This window comes from Camelus bactrianus, chromosome 22, assembly GCF_048773025.1.
Source record: "Camelus bactrianus isolate YW-2024 breed Bactrian camel chromosome 22, ASM4877302v1, whole genome shotgun sequence".
Taxonomy (NCBI): Eukaryota; Metazoa; Chordata; class Mammalia; order Artiodactyla; family Camelidae; genus Camelus; species Camelus bactrianus.
This window is the reverse complement of record NC_133560.1, coordinates 31,309,568-31,327,077: the sequence shown is the minus strand read 5'-3', so window position 1 is coordinate 31,327,077 and position 17,510 is coordinate 31,309,568. Positions and strand designations below refer to the sequence as shown.

Here is a 17,510-nt window from a genome sequence, read left to right as displayed (position 1 = left end):
TGCTCAGCACGTGCACCGGGATGCCGCGGTAGGGGGCACGGGCTTGCTCCGCTAGGGGAGGGGGCACCCACCTTGCTCAGCGCGTGCACTGCAATGCCCGAGGCCGCGATGTCTCGCAGGTCGCGCTCCGCGTCGTACTTGAGATCGTTGGAGACGCTGAACCTGGGGGGGCGGGCCAGCAGGCGTTAGGAGCCCCCTCCCCACCTCGCAGCCCGGCCCCCCCGCTCAGGGGGGACACTCACCACAAGGCCTTCTTCCGGCCCCGCAGATAGTTCTCCAGAATGATGCCGGCCACCGTGCGGCCCTTGCCCACGCCAGCGCCATCGCCAATGAGGAAGCCCGCACGCTGCCCGCCGGGGAGCAGGACCTCGTGTTGCTGCGGGGGTGGGGGAGGAGAGGGGCGGTCAGCGCGCGGCAGGCTCGGGGTGGGGCACTGAGATGCCCCCAACGCCGGACGTGGACCAGGTGGGAGACCCCAGAATCACCTGGCAGGCGTATGTGATGGCCTCCAGCTGCAGGGCGGAAAGGGCCCCGCTGTCCGAGGTGGGCAGGGCGAGGGTGTAGGTGATGTCCGGCGGCGGGACGCTAGACAGTGTACTGGTTTCCACCACGCGGTCCGGGTGCTGCTTCCCGATCTTGGCTGGAGGAGCGGGCAGGTCAGGGGCGTGGCCGGGACAGGGTTGGGGGAGTGGTCAGGGTCTTAGGTCGGCCTGGGGCCGGCATGGGCGGGGCCCGCCCCGGGAGGGGGAGGGGCAGCGCAGGGCAAAGGGCGGAGCCTACCAGGGCTCTGCGGGAACGCGGTGGACCCACAAAACCCTCCTGCGTAGGAAGGCGCGGGAAGGCGGCCTGCCTCTCAGCTACAGCCTCCGCCTGTCTCCGGTTTTGTGGGAAGCAAGGATTACAACCCCGGTTACAGAACCGCTGCAGTTCCCACACCTGTCTTTGCGGTTTAAGATACCCTGGAAGGGAACCTTCAGGGACCCCAGGAACCCGGCACCCCTGGCCGGACAACGCAGGTTCCCTGAGGCTGTGCTGTCCAGAAGTCGCCTGCTGGGGCTTTCCTCTCGCAGGACACTCACACTTGGACGGCACGTAGTCAGCGTAGGTCTCTGCATGGCCCAGCTCCTCTGCCTCATCCTCCTCGGCCTCGTCCTCCTCCTCAGGCTGACTCTGAGACTGCCGGCCAGGTGCTGTCACTTGGGGGATGGTCCTGTCCCCCGGCAGCACACCAGCCTCCCCACCAGGTGGTGGAGAGAGGGTCCCCCAGCCCCCAGTACAGCATGGTGCCTTCCTGGAACCTCAGTTTTCCCCTCTATAAAGTGGATAGACCATACTTCTCAGCCAGCCCAGGGCCCAGCACACAGCAGGTGTGTGAATGGGAGTGGCCCTCCCTCGTCCCCAGGAGGGGTGGGCAGCTGTCGGAAGGGGCCTGGCTCACCTGATAGCTGACAAGAAGTGGCGTGCTGGGGAGGGAGGACACAGGGTCCTCAAGGCCTGTAAAAGGCCCACTGGGCAGGAACAGCTGCAGGGGAGATGGAGGGAAGAGTGGCTGTGAGCCTGCAGGCCAGATGGGAGGAAGTGCCCCACAGGCCCTGGGCCCGGCCTCCAGGGCACCACCCCTGTCCTCCAGCCCCTCTGCTGGCCACTGGCCTCCTGCCTCCTGCCTGCCCACCTAGATCTGGTAGAGAAGTAAGTACCAGAAATACACAGGGTGTCAGCTACGTAAGCACTAGGAAGGCAGCGGACAACATGATAAATGTAATTAATACTGCTGTACATTATATGTGAAGGTTGTTAAGAGAGTAAATCCTACCACTTCTCATCACAAGGAAAAAATATGTTTTTCTACTTCTTTGATTTTGTATCTGTGAGATAATGGGCGTTCACTAACTTACTGTGCCAGTCATTTCTCAGTGCATGTAAGTCAGATCACTGCACCGTACACCTTAAACTTACACAATGCTGCACATCAACTGTATCTTAGTAAAACTGGAAGGAAGAAAGATACACGGCCAAAGGTCTTTAAAACGAAAGTAAAATGAAAGTGAGATACAGGGAGATCAGAAACCTATTCTCAATTCCCTCTCCCTTTTTCTTTTTTGAATTAACAAAAACAAACAAACAGCTGCGGGCCCAGGTTCCTGGAAGGCTGAGTCAGGTTCCTGAGGGCCGCCTGGCCGCAGGGGAGTGGCCACTGGGCTCAGCTGCCTTCCCGCCAGCCGCTGCGGCCACCGGGCCCCACGCTGCCCCGCGGGTGCTTGCACCTGGGGGCAGGGCTGGGCCTGGGTCGCCGTGGAGGCTGCTCTGGGCATGTCGCACCCTCCTGCCAGCCCCAGGCTGGGCCTCTCAGGACCGTCTGTTCCAATGTGTGGTCACAGACCCTTCCTGTGGGTCCCTGGGGCCCAGGGGCCCTGAACCCATTGGAGCAGCTGGGCATACAGCCACCAGCGTCCACGAGTGTGTGCTGGTCTCCGTGGGCTCGGCCCAGCCAGATGGAAGGAAGGCTCCCCATCTGGAGGCACTGGCGCTCCAGCCACATTTCCAACAACCGCCTCTCAAAGCCTCCCAAAGGCTAGGAACTGTGCTCCTGGTGGAGGGCCCTGGATGGAGGCGTCCCCTGGACACCCCTACTGCCCAGCCCTGGGAAGGTGCTAGAGTCTAGGCCTGATGCACCTGGACACCCTGCTCCTCCCTGACCTCTCCAGGCTGACCTCACCTCGTCCTGGGCCTCGCCACCTCCTGTGTCCCTCCTCCTCCCCGTCCATGTCCTGCACAAGGAGCTGCAGAGGCTACCTACCTCCAGCACAGAAAGCTGGCCAGGAGCTGCTCGCCATGGTGACAAATAGGTCCATGCCCCTACCATGCCCGCCAGGCCCATGCAGGAGCCCATCAGGCTTGTTCCTGCCACAGGACCTTTGCACAACGGCTATCCCCTCCATCTGGCCTGGCTGATGCCTCCTCCCCCAACTCAGCCCTGCCTGCCTGCTCTCTATTTCACGTCACTTTATGTTTCTCTAGCCCAGGGTCTCCCCCCAACCCCAGCACTGTGGACATTCAGGGTCAGATCACTCTCTGTGGGGGCCATCATGGGCACTGTGGGTGCTAAGCAGTCCCAGAGGGGCAGAATCACCAGAGTGAGAACCAGTACTGGAAATCACTTTCCACTGCAGCAGAACCCCCTGGTGAGCCCCCACCTCCCCAGAGCGAGGCCAGCACAGAGTGGTGTGTGGAGCACAGGGGTGGGGGTGGCAGGCAGCAGTGATGGGACCCAGGGCTGAAGTCCCCTCCAGCCTGTGGTGCCCAACGTTTTCTGGCCACGAAAACACAGGCACCCTCCAACAACGGCCTCATCCGTGTCTGAATGGCCCAAGACAGGGCCCTGGGATGGCTGCCGCCTTGAAGGCTGGGGGTGCACTGACCTTGTCATGCGTGGAGGGGCCAGTGCTCACATCCCAGATGGTAGGCACCTGGTTGAGGCTGTCAGCGGGCAGGAAGTCAGGTGTGTCTGCGATGTCCGAGAGGGAGTCCACGGACGAGGAGAAGATGGAGGCATTGGAGAGGTCATCGAGGTACGAGGTGTCCTGGAAGACAGGTCAGGTGAGAGGCAGCTGGGGCAGCCATGCGGACGGTGCCACAGGGGCCCGAGCCACACAAAGGAGAGCAGCACTGACACCTGCTACCTGGTGGATGGACCCTGAGAGCACAAGCTCAGGGAGAGCAGCAGACACAGAAGGACACACAGTGTGTGAGTCCATGGATGTGAAACGTCCAGAACAGGCCAGTCCACAGAGATGGACAGTGGGTTTGTGGTTGTCAGGGGCTGGGGGAGGGGGTCAGGGAGGTGACTGCTCATGGGGATGGGCTTCTTTTGAGGGTGATGAGAATGTTCTAGAACTAAACAAAGGTGACGGTTTCACAACTCTATGAATATACTAAAAACACTGAGTTATGCATTTCAAGTGGGTTAACTGTACAACATGTGAATTGCATCAATAAAGCTGTCTTTGAAAAAAAAAAAAAGGAAAGAACCCAAGCAGAGGTGAGAGAATCAGACTCCACAGGCTACAAGCTGGACATCACTTAAGTGACAGTGGGAGAAGGTGCCAGACACCTGGTGCCTTCCCTGGCCCATCCGCATGGAGCTGGTGCCAGGACAGGGACGTTGGGGCCCAGAGGCCCCCACACCCGAGGGAGAAGTCTGCTCTGAAGGTCACACGGTTTGTAAACCTAAATCTAAAGGAAATCAGGTGCAGTGCCGGGAGGGGCTCCTGTGCTCCCTCCCTCCTTCCCACCCCGGTCACGGACAAGGAGCACCTGTGTGCCTGGCCTGTGCTAGACATGGGGACACGTGGAGCCAGCCCCCCGGGGCTCTGTGACCGGTGCAGAGTGAGCCCCCACCACACCCCACCGGGACGAGGTGCCCACAGCACCCGACCCCTGGGGAGGCAGCAAGTGCTGTTCTGCTGCAGGGGCCCCAGCGCCGGAGGGAGGGAGCCCCCAGCCTGCCTGCTACGGGGGAGCCAGGCCACTGTGGCCGTGGAGGGCCTATCACGCTGACATCTGGCCCCAGCACATTCACGATCTGTCAGCGGGAGGTTTCCTGAGCAGGGCAGGAGCCGAGGAGGAGGGAGCGCAGCCCTCAGGGAGCCCCCAGTCCCAAGCACCGTTCTTACATCTCTGCCTCCCAGGGCTGCTGGAGGGTGGTGGCCGCCGGGCTGGGACAGACAGGGCGCACGCCCCACTAATCAGAGGGGGAAGGCGAGGAGGATGGGGGGCAGCGTCCCCACAGCCCCAGGTCCCTGAGAACAGGCCGCTGCTCTTGGCCAGCGCTGGGCCCTGCCCCCATGCCTCCTCAAGGGCTGTGTTTCTGGGGCTTCCCTCCTGCTGATCTGCACTGGATCAGACCCTGACTCCTGGGGGCGAGGGACCTCCAGGACTTGTCCAGCTTTGCCAGGACTCCGTGCTTGGATGCTGGTGTGGGCACAGCCCCACGACAGGCTGGCTTGAGCCCCCAGTGCCCAAAGGACAGCAGCCAAGGCATGAAAGGGTGGAGCAGGGGTTGGGACAGGTCCACCCAGTGGCCTCCCTGGGGACGGCTCGACATGGGAGCCTCAGCCTGTCCATCTACTGGACGGAGTTGCTCCTGGTGCAGGCAGGAGGTCAGGGGCCTTGCCAAGTCAGCTGGTATGAGGCTGGGGCCCTATCTGGACACCTCCCACTGCCCAGGTGCCCTGGCCCTGGTGGCAGGAAAGGCAAGGGCTCTGCCCGCCAGGTTCCCCCTCGCCCTGGCCCCACCCGCACCCACCAGCAGCAGGACTTGGGACACGGGAAGTCCGGATGAGGAGGTGGGGCCGTGGCTGCCTGACCCGGAGGCAGACAGTGTCCAGCAGGACCGGCTTGGGCTTGGGCGGCAGCCTGGGGAGGTTTATAAAAACCCCGAGCTCCAGGACAGAAGCAGGAGGGGAATGCCAAGCCCAGAAGCAGGAAGTGGTACTCCTGGGGCGCCCGGCACCCTCATGTGAGAGCCAGCGACTCAACAAGCCAGAGCATCCATCTTGGGGGAAACTGAGGCAGCGGTGGTTGGTCTGGCCCTGCTGAGCCTGAAGCCTGATCTCTGCTGCATCCAGGAGTCAGAAGTGGCCCATCCAAGTCTGGTGGACGATGCTGGGGGAGGCTGGGCTGCAGAAGCCGGCCGCCCAGTCCCCAAGAAGCGACAGTGGGCAGAGACCCCCAGAGACCCCGCAGGCTGGTTGGAGTAGGGTCTGAGCACAGGCAGGGGTAGCCACGTGTCTTTGCAAAAATCCCTCTGGGACCACAACTGAGTGTGGCCTCTCCGCCAGGTCAGAGTGACGATGGCCCCGGCCCATCAACCAATGACCCTGGTGCCTGGAGAGATGGCCCTGCTTCCCGAAGGCAGAGCAATCACTGACCAGCGGGCAGGGAGGCTGGGCGGGACCTCTGCCAGCCCAAATGAGGGCAGAGGCATCAGGTAAGGAGGGGCTCAGGGGACCCCCCCCATCTGTGAGGGCTGCGCATGGAGACCCTTTCCCAGGAGAACAGTGTGGAGAGGAGGGAACCTGCCATGGAGGAGCCAGAAGCAGGGACCCTAGTGCGACAGGCGAGTAGGACACGTCCCCTCTGAGGTTATCCCCAAACCCATCACCCCAGCATGATCACAAGGAAACTCCAGACAAACCCAGACGCCCGGGCACCCACATGAGGAGGGATAGAGAAACCACACAGCCCAGGGGGCCTGAATGTCACGGCACGGGGCAGAGAGGACACAGGGAAGCGTGGACTCGGGGTAACAGTGACGTAGCAACACTGGCTCACCAGCTGGGATGCGTCCGGCACTCAGGTGAGGTGTGACCCACGGGGACTGGTCGTGGAGCATGCGGGAACCCCCTGAACTATCTTCACTGCCTTTCTGTAAATCTAAAACTGTTCTAAACCATATAGTTTAAAGTGGGCACTCTCTTCCCGCTCTGTGGACACCACCTCCACCAGGTGCTCCAACAGGCAGTCGAGCAGCCGGCACTGTCTAGGGGCCCCTGGATCCTTGGGGCAAAGGAAGTGGGGCCTCACTCGGGTCACCAGGGGTTGGGGTCTTTCCCAGCTCCCCACCCCCCATGCAGGGAGGGTGACTGGATGGGAGTGAGAATGGACCCTCCCTGGTGGGCTGCACGCCTGTGTTGGGACCTAACAGCCAGCAGCCACCAGCAGACCTCCAAGATGACCCAAACCCAGAATCGCCCTCCTCGCTCCTCCCTGGCCAGGGCCGCGGCTCCCTGGCCTGTGTCCACTGCTCCTCCTGGCTCACCCCGGCATCTGTGTCCGCACCTGGAGCTCCTCCCAGACCCCAGGCTCCACCCTGCTCCTTCTACTGCAGCCCGGGGGGGGGGGGCTCACTGATTACCCCGACAGTTCTGGGGGACCAGGGCAGGTACCTGCTGTGACTACTGTCTCTCAGCGATCTGGGGACCCTGGACCAGTAAGGAGCTGCCCATGCAGTGACACCCCCACCTCACCTCCCTGTAGCCCAGCGGGATAGGGCAGGACAGGACAGCCCCCATGCTGGACCTGGCTCTGAGCCTGCTCCCTGGGGGTCTGCTCAGCACCCCTCCTAGCCGGGCAAGCTGACCCCAGAAATGCCCTTCAGAGGGACAGAGGGACAGGGACCGTTCCTACCTGTCCAATCAGAGCCCGCCTCAAACCATGCCCCACCCCGGCCCTCAGTGACGGCCAGCCGGCCCAGGACACCCGAGAGCCCACAAGACTCCTGCCAGGTGGGAAGGCTCCCAGCTCCCCCAGAGCAGCCCCTCCCGCCTACCCCACAGGGTCCTTCTGAGGCCACCCTCGCCGGCTGCCCCAGGAGCCGCGATTCCCCATATCCCACGTGGCTCTGCCCAGAAAACTCCCTTGGATTCACTCTCGCTGCCAAATCCCAGGACAGAGCAGGCTGGGGGGAGGGGGCCTCCTGGGAGCCTGGCATTCCAGGCAGTTCCCACGGTGGGGTGACCTGCCTGCCGCGGGGAGGGGCCAGGGTCCTGCCAGGGGGTTACCTTGTTGAGAGCTGCGAACTGCAGCCAGAAGCGCAGCTGGGACATGGTGGCCGGGTCCCTGGATGGTGGCGGGAGCGGCTCCCTCATGACCGCGGGCGCTCGCCCCGGCCCCAGCCCGGCTCTCAGCCCGGCTGCATTTGCATGTTGGTTTAGTCACTGCCGGCGCCTACTTCCCCTCAGGCCGGCTGACTTTCAGGAAATGATGCCTGCCTGGTAAGTCAGGACTATTACTGGCAGAGCATGGAGAATTACTGAACGGGGCGTAATCTAGCCACAGCCGGCTGTCAACAAGCCTGCCCGCTGGTCCTGCCGGTCGCACCCTGCTGCCCTGGGCGCCCTCGGCTGTGGCCCAACCCTCAGCGGGCACTGGGGTCCAGATAGAATGCCAGGGGGCTCAGCTGGGCAGCCCAGGCAGGCCCCTCCCGGGCATGTCCTCAGTTTCCCCAGACCCCTGGTGCACTGGGCACCATTCCACCCACACCCCTGCCCAGCAGGCCCCCACGCCACAGGGAGGAAGCTGAGGCCTGGCCGGCCCCTCTGGGCCCCCACGCCCTCCCAGGTCTGCCCTCAGCCCCTCAGCCTGGGCCCAGGCTTTCACCGCCACTCAGCTGCCCTGGAGCCTCCAGTGCCCCCGCCAGCTCACCCCAGGGCCTTTGCCCATGCTGAGGCCCCACCTGGAGGGCCTGTGGGGACTCGGACCCATCCTGCTCCTTCCCCTCCAGCCTTGGCAAGGGGTCCAGTGTCCCTGAAACCCAATCGCTCCTGCAACCTGCAGCCCAGCACTGAGGGCCAGATGCAGACGGGGCTCGCAGCAGGGGGCACACAGCCCTCAGATGAGGGTGCCCTGTCCTGGATTGTTTCTTCAGAGTACCTACTTCACAGGACAGTTCTGAGCCGACATTCAGCCGAGGAGGGTGCTGGCCCATGGGTCTCCCTGCACCTGCACGGCGCCCAGGGACGCTGGCTGTGGAGGGACCCCGCTGGCAGGGAGATCTTGGCTCAACACTGCAGACCTGACCCATTTCCAGCCCACAGTCAGTGTGGGGGCGGGAGGGCGGGGGCACATAGCCCTGAGGCCACCGCTGCAGGGGAGGGAACTTGCATAAGAGGCCATAAGAAAGGAGCCCTAACACGGCCAGACAGCAGGGAAATGCAAATCAAAACCAGTGGGGTCAAGCTCACAGCCACCCAGGTGGCTGGGCCCAGCAAGCCGGCAGTGACCAGTGTGGGAAGAAGCTGGAGACACTGGGACCCCAACACAGCTGGTGTGGGTGGCACACGGGGCGGGGTCCTTGGAGAACAGTCCTGCAGCCCCTCAGCAGCTGCAGTCACCGCACGAGCCCGCAAGTCCACTGCCGGGCGTCCACCAGCACACACAGAGGCACATGTCCACGTGGAACCCACACACGCACGTCCACAGCGCCCAAAAGGCGGACACAATCTGAATGCTCATCCACAGACACAGGTGTCCCTCCACACACCAGAGCATCACTCGGCCGTGAACAGGAGAGCAGCCCTGACACCCGCTCCCACGTGGACGGACCCTGAGAGCACGAGCTCAGGGAGAGAAGACGACACAGAAGGACACACAGTGTGTGAGTCCACGGATGTGAAACGTCCAGAACAGGCCAGTCCTCAGACACAGGGAGGGGGCTCCTGGCTGTCAGGGGCTGGGGGAGAGTCTGGGGATGGTGACTGCTGATGGGGACGGGGTTTCTTTTTGGGGTGATGGAAGTTCTGGAATTATGTAAAGGTGGTGGTTGCACAACTTTGTCAATATACTTCAGAAGAATAAATTTTAAGGTATGTGAATTTTGCCTCAATTTAAAAAAGCAGGGGGAGGGGATAGCTCAGTGGTAGAGGGCATGCGTAGCATACACAAGGTCCTGGGTTCAATCCCCAGGACTGCCTCTAAAAATAAGTGAATAAATAAATAAAGAAGCCTAATTCCCCTCCACCAAATAAAATAAATAAGTAAGTAAGAAGGGAAAAAAAAAAAGAATTACTAGGAAACTGAAGTGAAAAGAAGACCGAATACAAACACAAACTTTATTATTAGATGCGACCGGTCTGAAACTGGTCAGGTTGCCAGCAGTTTCTAAACTCGGACTCTGTCCCTGTAACTCATCAGCAGACAGTTTGGTCGTCCCTGTCTGGCTGGACACATCTGGGCCGTGGGGCTGCTCTGGGCTGAGTGTGGAGGGGCGGGCGCAGCCCAGCTGCTTGGGTCCCGGAGAGGCCCTGGGTCTGCTCTCAGGTGGGCACCCCCCTGCTTCCCCACCTGCCCCGGCTAGCTTTTCTGCATCTGGTGACCCACTCACTCAAGGGCATGGTGCCCGCTGATGGGGCCCAGGTTACAGGGGAGAGTGAGATGGGGGTGGGTGGTGCTCAGGCACATGGCCAGGAGGGAACTGAAGGTCCCCCTCGGGCACTGAGGGCTGGCTTATATCCTCCAGATGCCATGCTCACATCCTGACCCCTGTGCCCGTGAGGTCCGCCGCAGACATAGTTAACTCAGACTAGGCCACACTGGAGCAGGTGGGCCCCACGCGATGGCTGGTGCTGACAACAAGAGGGGATCTGGACACAGACAGAGAGGAACAGAGTGTGTGAAGACAGAGGTAGAGGCCGCAATGACGCGGCCGGGGGCCCGGGACGCCTGGGGCCCAGGGGCAGGGATGGGCTGGATAGGCCCTTCCCTGGAGCAGGGTGTCGGGTGTCCGGCCCCAGAACCACGAGGGAGGAGTCTGTGGTTTTAGGCCTGTCATGGTGCTCTGCGGGGGTGGCCCCAGGGCTTTCTGCAGGTCCCCTCTCTAGGCCCCTCCCTCACCTCTCTGTCCCCCAACTCCCACATGGAGACCTCCCTCAGACGCCCACGCTCCTGCCCCCACCGGGCCGTGGTCCCTGTGAACTGAGGGGCTTCCTAGGAAAAGCGGCCTCGGGCTCGCTGCCCGCCAGCGCTGGGGCGGCCAGGAGGTGCCCCGGGGCAGCGTGGGCTGGGCCCTCTGATATTGCTGAAATGCGCTCGCAGAGCAGTGGGCGCGCCCACCCCTCTCCGTGTGGGGAGCTGCTGAGAGTTTGCAAAGCACTTTGCTGAGCTGTGACCTCATCCTGCTTCCCAGAAGCCTGGGCTGGCAGACGGAAAGTGTCCTCAGCGGGTGGACGTGGGGTCCACCTGAGACGCCTGGAGGGACCCTCAGGGCAGACGCCTGCCCGGCTGACTGCATGGGGGGCGCTCGGCGCACAGACAAGGGCCCTCCTGGGGGCTGGCCAGGACGCTGGTGGCCTGGGGAGGAGGGGTCAGGGCAGCACTTGCTTCTGGAGGCTGCGGTGGGGGGGGGGCGGGGGTTGGGCACAAGGGGGCAGTGGAGGAGGTGGGGCGTGCAGCCAGGACACCAGAGAAACCAGGGTAGGGTGAAGCCAGAGGAGGACCAGTAGGGACAGCGAGAGCTGGAGGCACAAGGTCTTGGGGGTTGGGGTGTCTGGACGCTGAGCACCTCACCCCAACCCTGACCCCAACAAGCCCCCAGCATCCCTCACAGTGAGATTCAGCCACGCCTGCAACACACATCCACACCGCTCTGTCCCCACAAGTTTACACCGCAGTTCACAGCGGCCGAAAGGCAGAAACAACCCGAATGTCCATCGATAGATGAACATAAACACACATGGTCCCTCCACACACGGGAGCATCACTCAGTCATGAAAAAGAGAGCAGCCCTGACACCCACTCCCACGGGGCCGGACCCTGAGAGCACAGAGCTCAGTGAGAAGCAGACACAGAAGGACACACAGTTGTGTGACTCCATGGATGTGAGGCGTCCGGAACAGGCCAGTCCGCAGACACAGGGAGGGGGCTCCTGGCTGTCAGGGGCTGGGGGCGCAGGTGAGAGCTAATGGGGACTGACTGCTCTTCAGGGTGATACAACGTTCTTCAAGTAGACAGAGGTGATGGTTGCACAACACCGTGAATGCACTGAAACTGCTGAATCATAGGATATGCAAATCACACTTCAATTAAAAATTACAAAGTGAAAGAAAAGCCACACGTCCACACCCCCCAGCACAGTAACCCTCGGGGAGGGAGGCCCAACCGGGCCTGTGGGCCTGTTTCGGGTGGGGAGCCTGAGTGGCTCTGTGCCACCCTAAAGGCAGAAAGGACAGGAGGACCGTGGACGGTGGAGAGACAAAGTGGACGCTGCCCTCCCAGGGGTCAAGGTCCACACATCAATGCCAAGACACACTGACACGGGGCCTGGCAGACACCATGCCCTGCCCGGGGGGGCTCCCATCAAGGACGCAGACCCCATCTCAGCACGGCCCCAGGCAAACCCCCAAGGGGAAAACCTATGAACAGCTGTGGGGCCTCCCTGCACCCACGGGAGCCCCCGAGTGCGGTCATCGTGGTGCAGCGGGGCTACTTCCTCACTGCTATGGACGACACTGTATGTGACGTGCAGGGCACCTGGATGAGGAAGGGCAATCGGGAATTCGCAGTATTGTCTTTGCCCCTTTTCTGTAAATATAAAATTTTAAAGTCCATTTTGTCATGAAAACCTTCAAACACAGAAAAGAGCAACAGAGCCGAACTTTTCAGATGAGCCCCCAGTGCGCCTGCCCTCCTGCACCGGAACCTGGGCACAGGTTCTGGGTGGGCTCAGGAGGTGCATGTTCTGACAGCCAGTTCCATCTGGCGAGGCAGAGCTGCCACTGAGCGGGGACTGGACTTGCCTCCTGCTGTCCCAGGAGCAGAGTCCCTCAGGCTGGAGACCCTGCCCAGGTGCCTGTGAATCAGGGACCCCATAAGGAGGCCTGCTCAACCCACACCGCCGGTCTTGGGCTTGGGCCAGCTGGGGCATGGACCCCAGGTACTGCTCCAGGCCCCAAAGGGAAATCAGAGAGAAGCCTTCTCCTTGTAGGCAACAGGAGTCATGTAAGTCATCTCCTTTCTCTTTTTGCTTTGGCTGCTAGGAAACTCAGGGTTCAAGTTTAGTTACCAGGAGGTACGTGAAGGCTGCTGGGTTGACGTTCACTCCCTGCTCCCAGCTCAGCTCTGAAGTCTCCACTCCAACTCCTGATGCATGGAGCAGGAGCGTGCCACAGGCCACATGAAGGCTTTGCACAGTGGGTGTTTTCTCTCCCTGCTGTGATAAACCACCCCAAAATTCATGGCTTAAAACAACACACGTTTATTACTTTATGGTTCCGGAGGTCAGAAGTCCAAAATGGGTTGACAGAGCTGGTCCCTCAGGAGGCTCCAGGGAGAATCGCTTCCTGCCTCTTCCAGCTTCTAGAGGCGCCGCATCCCTGGCTCGCGGCCCCTCCCTCCATCCTCACCGCCAGCAGCGCAGCGTCCCCTGTCTCTCTCTGACTCTGACCCTCCCGCCTCCCACTGATGAGGACCCTGTGATGACATGGGATCCCCCGGGAATCCAGGGTCACCCCCATCTCACAGGTCTTAACTTAATCCCACCTGCAGAATCTCCTCTGCCCTGTGAGGTGACAGGTCCGCAGGTCCCGGGACCAGAACAAGGATGTCTTCAGGGCTGTCCCTGTGCCGGCCACCATGCAATGTCACTTAATCTGAAACAGGAGCAGAGGGCATCTGTGGCCGATCTGCTGGGCTGGGCTGGGCTGGGCTGGAAGAGCCTCGGATGCCAGGCTGCTCTGGACTCCTTCCCGGCTTGGTCCCCGAGGGCAGGTAGATGAAGGCTGATAACGGGGCCTCGGGACCCCTCACCCTTGGCTGAACTGTGGTCTCATGTCCGTCTGACTGCACAGTTGGCACTGGGGTGAGATTTCGTTTGGAGATGTCACTGATTTGAAGAGAGACTGGGGTTCAAGTCACCCTCAGCAAGGTTGGCTGGAGGGTAGGGTGGGCTATGGTCACATTCAGCTGACACTCGTTTGTGGGCTGGATGCGGCGACCTCCAACGATGGACAGTGCTGGGCACAGTTCCCCTACTTGCTGCAAGAAGCAGACGTGGTGCCCAAGGGATTCTCAGCTTGGAAATCGCAAGGGTTCCTGGCAGAGCCAGGAGGTGGTGGGTGCAGATGGATGGTGGGGAGCAAGGCCAGATGGGTGCTGCAGGGCCCCAAAGGCCCCTGCTGGCCCTGGACTCAGCAGGGCCCATGTCTCGGTTTCTTCATCTGTCCAGCAGGGGCCGCGCCAGTGGCGGAGCTCATCTGGACACGGAGTTGTGTCCGGGACACAGTGGACAGAACCCTGATCAGCATCCAGCCTATGGACGAGCCGATGCCTGGGGATGAGAGGCTGCCTCGGGCAGGAAGAAGGTCCCAGGCCGTCGGCCAGGTGCCCTTGGAGGCTCAACCCCACAGGGCTTTCCTCTGCTGGAGGCCAAGGGTGTCCTCTCAGACCGGCGTGGGCAGAGGAAACCACGTATGCTTCTGTAGAGTCTGGCGGGCGGCGTCCACAGGACTCCTGTCCAGCCCTCCACCCTCGTCTGGGGGACTCGGGGCTCCCAAGGGGCAGGTGAGACCCTCTGCTCCCATCGCCACGAGGCCCAGCCGTGGCGCTTCCTGGGCGGCCAAGAAGGGTCACTGACGGGGCAGCTCCAACAAGATACGTGCAGCCATCAGGGCAGACGTCCAGGTCACGCTGTGGCCTTCGGGGCTGCACGCCCCAGGCACCGGGGCCTGCCTTGCCTCTCGTGGCCCCTACGACCTTGGCCATGTCTGCAGCGCCCGGGCTCAGCCTTCATCGTCACATGCCTCCCCGCGTCAGTCCCTCCTCCCCCATCCCACAAAGACCCTCACTGGGTTTAGGGCCACCCTGTCCCAGGGTGGTCTCAGTGCCACTGTTGACGACGCACACCTGCAAAGACCCTATCTCCACAGACGGTGAGGTCCCGGGTAGATCTGGATTTGTGGGGACACTGTCACCACAGAATACACCCCTCAGTCCATGTCTCAGCCTGATCCTGCTGGGCCCCAGTGTGGAGAACGGGCCAGGCTGAGTGCGTGTGGGCCAGTCTGAGGGGCCCTGGTCTTCGTCCAAGCAAGTCCAGCGGGTTTGCAAGGCCCATGTGCACGGTGTCCCCCAGAGCCTGTCACCTGGGGGCCAACGAGCCCCCACTTTATAGGAAGAAACCAAGGCTCAGAGGATCTGAGCACGTGACACCCCCACCCCACACTGGTGCCCCTGGAATGGCTCCTAAATTGTAGAGGCTCTGCCACCAGACCACTGGGCTCCTGCCCACAGACCACCCCCGTGGCCCTGGAGGCAGGGATGCGGGCACCACTCATGAGCCCCGTGGACAAGGCTGCGAAGGGAGGTCCCCTGACTCCCGGGGTGCTGAGCCACCTGAGATCCAGGTCCAGTGGTACCCCTTCCTTCCACTCAAGTGGGTTACGTTTTTCAATCAGCTGCTAGGTTTTGGGGACACAAACACTCATTTCAGTGTTTCCACCCAACGGGGCATTGCTCTGGCCCGGGCCCAGCCCCCGCCCAGGTGTCAGGGCGCCAGGACGAGCCAGTGCAGGTCTGGGTAAAGCTAACAGGTACTCGAGACGCGGCCCGGTAATCTGCACACGGACACGAGTGACAGCACGATGTGAGCGGGCCTCCAGCCTTGGTGACGGGACCTCTGACTCAGCGTTTCCACTCCAGGGAAGTCACCTCTGACAGGTTGGGAAAGGCCTTATTCCCCGAAACAAGCCACGTCCACCCGGCACTGACAGACCCACGTGGTGCCAGGCCCAGCCAAGCTCACAGGCGCTGCCCTGGGACACAGCAGGGGTCCCGAGGGCTGGTGCCAGGGCCTGCAGGACATGAGGTCTCCTACCTGAGGAAAGTCGCTGCTCTTTGGCGGGAAGCTGGGGCTGGCGGCGGCAGGGCCATAGCTGGTGTCTGCGCAGGGCTGGCCCACGATGAAGGAGGAGGAGTTCATGAACTGACTGGAAGCAGAGAAGGAAAGTGAGCTGGTGGGCGTGGCTGGACCACTGCCCTCCCCACCCCACAGGCAGGACAGGTGTGGGGGTCACCCGCCTTCAAGAACAACTCTGGAGTCTCAGAAACTCAGTTGAGGGGAGCCACTGCCCACATCCCAGGATATGGCGCCACGAAAAAACCTCTAGGCTCCAACTACATGTGCTTGTGTGCTTTTTGCACAGGCCATTCCTTGGCCTGGTTCTAGGCCTGGTCTCCCTGGCAAACTCCTATTTACCCTTCAAAACCCAGCTCACCAATGCCCTCCACAGGGAAGCTTGTCCTCCAGGTTCCTTTTACCCCTAAGGTTTCGCACTGCCCACCTGATGTCAACCCTGCAGAGGAGCCCTCCCTGATCCCCTCATCCCCACTACCTCTGCCATTTTCCCTGGGGAGTTCTTGCTAAGACAGGTCCCAGCAAGTCAGTCTCAGCTGCGTCCCCCTTGGCAGAACGTTGAAGCCCCCAACCTCAAGCTCTATTTTTGTTTAACCCATAACTGCAGGATGGGAAGGCAGTGAAGCCCTTGCAGGTGGGGTGGCCTCCAGTGGGACCAGGGTGGGGGTGGCCGGTCACTTACTGGCTTTCGCTGGAAAAGGCTGGATATGCCGCAGGCGAGAAGGGGCTCCACCACGAGCAGTGCAGCATGGCGTTCTGCAACAGAGCGCCGGCATCAGGGGAGAGGAAGGAGGGCGGGACCCCCACACCCCCTGCAGTGGGGCAGCGTGGAGAGAGCACTGAGCCCACCGGCTGGCGTCCCAGCAGGGTCTACACAGGAAAGCCCACCCAGAGGGCTGTGTGAAGACGAGGCTTTGACCAGTACACGGGCAGCACTGAGGACAGGGTGGGGAGGAGACGGTGGCCATGGCCTCAAGTCTGGACTGGTGGTGCCCACAGAATCCCTGCAGGCCCGGGGAGCCCAGGCTGTGGGCCCACCCAAGGCTCTGACACCCAGGCCTGGGGCCTGGGACCCCACGTGGAGGCCTACATTCTAGAAAGTGGAGGATGAGATCCTATGTAAAGGAAGAGGGCACGAGTCCCTCCTGGGGCAGGCTCCCACGAGGGGCACATGCACCCTGCCTGGGAGACAGTGGCTTCTCAGAGGGGCAGGGGCCGAGGCCAGGGTGAGGGGTTCCCACCAGCACTGGGGGCAGGCACTGCCCCAGCCAGACACCTGCAACCCCACTCCTCCCAGGTGGCTCTGGAGCCTGGCCTTCTCAGAGCTCACAGGAGCCGAGGAGGATCCAGGCATCGGGCAAGTCTGTGTGGCCCAAGAGCAAAGCACAGGCCCGGGCTCCCGAGAGCCTGCTTCAGGAAACGCCGGTGGGTGACCGGAAAGGGGAGCCTGAGGTCAGCGGGAGCGTGAGGGACCCTGCGCCGGCACTGGCAGGACCGGCCTGGAGTGTGGGACTGTGGTATCAGGGTGGTGTGTCCCACCCTGACACATGGGCCTGCAAAGCAGGTGTCCCTGTCCCTAAATGAGCTGCAGGCCATGTGGGACTCTGACAGGGAGGCTGCTGGCTGTCGCTGGGGAAAGGCCCACTGGCTGCGATCACCATACCCACCTGTCCCCTCGGCCAACTCACACAAGGCTTGCGCCTCAATCCTCAGGGAGGCTGCAAGATGCAACTCTCCAAGACTCACTGAGCACCAGCCCAGAACCAGCGCAGATGGCCGAAGCCACCCCTGCAACCCCACACCCCACTTCCCATCACTGCGCCCCTGCCCACATCCGAGGTCCAGCCTAGAGAACCAGCCCAAAGGGGAAAGACGCAGTGAGACAGGAGGCCCGCAGGGATGGTTCTTTCAGTTTCCGCACAGGTTGCAAAATAAAAGTATCAAGATAAAAGGGGGGGAGACACCGTGGCATCTTCCCAGCGGGTGGCATGAACACTCTCCAGGGAAGAGGAATCGCTGTGGGGGCCTCCAGGAGGAAGCAAGGCCGCCGGCCCAGGCCCGAGGTCGCTGCCCCCACCCAGCCCCTCTGAGAGGAGGCGTCCAG

At 61.9% G+C, this 17,510-nt stretch overlaps 1 protein-coding gene across 5 annotated transcripts in view; it reads right to left on the bottom strand.

Annotated features, from left to right (window-relative positions):
- SBNO2 (strawberry notch homolog 2) overlaps positions 1 to 17,510 on the bottom strand; it is a 48,381-nt gene that overhangs the window by 11,800 nt on the left and 19,071 nt on the right. For 4 of the 5 annotated variants that reach the window (XM_074351311.1, XM_074351310.1, XM_074351313.1 and 1 more), the window contains exons 3-10: positions 16,089 to 16,162; positions 15,368 to 15,479; positions 3,420 to 3,581; positions 1,439 to 1,522; positions 1,080 to 1,176; positions 486 to 640; positions 243 to 376; positions 72 to 162 (exon numbers count right to left, since the gene is read on the bottom strand). In XM_074351311.1, coding sequence (XP_074207412.1) covers positions 72 to 162; positions 243 to 376; positions 486 to 640; positions 1,080 to 1,176; positions 1,439 to 1,522; positions 3,420 to 3,581; positions 15,368 to 15,479; positions 16,089 to 16,162 — 909 coding nt within the window. Of the gene's footprint in view, positions 1 to 71; positions 163 to 242; positions 377 to 485; positions 641 to 1,079; positions 1,177 to 1,438; positions 1,523 to 3,419; positions 3,582 to 7,562; positions 7,973 to 15,367; positions 15,480 to 16,088; positions 16,163 to 17,510 lie in introns of those variants that run through there. The other variant, XM_074351314.1, reaches the window with a different exon arrangement.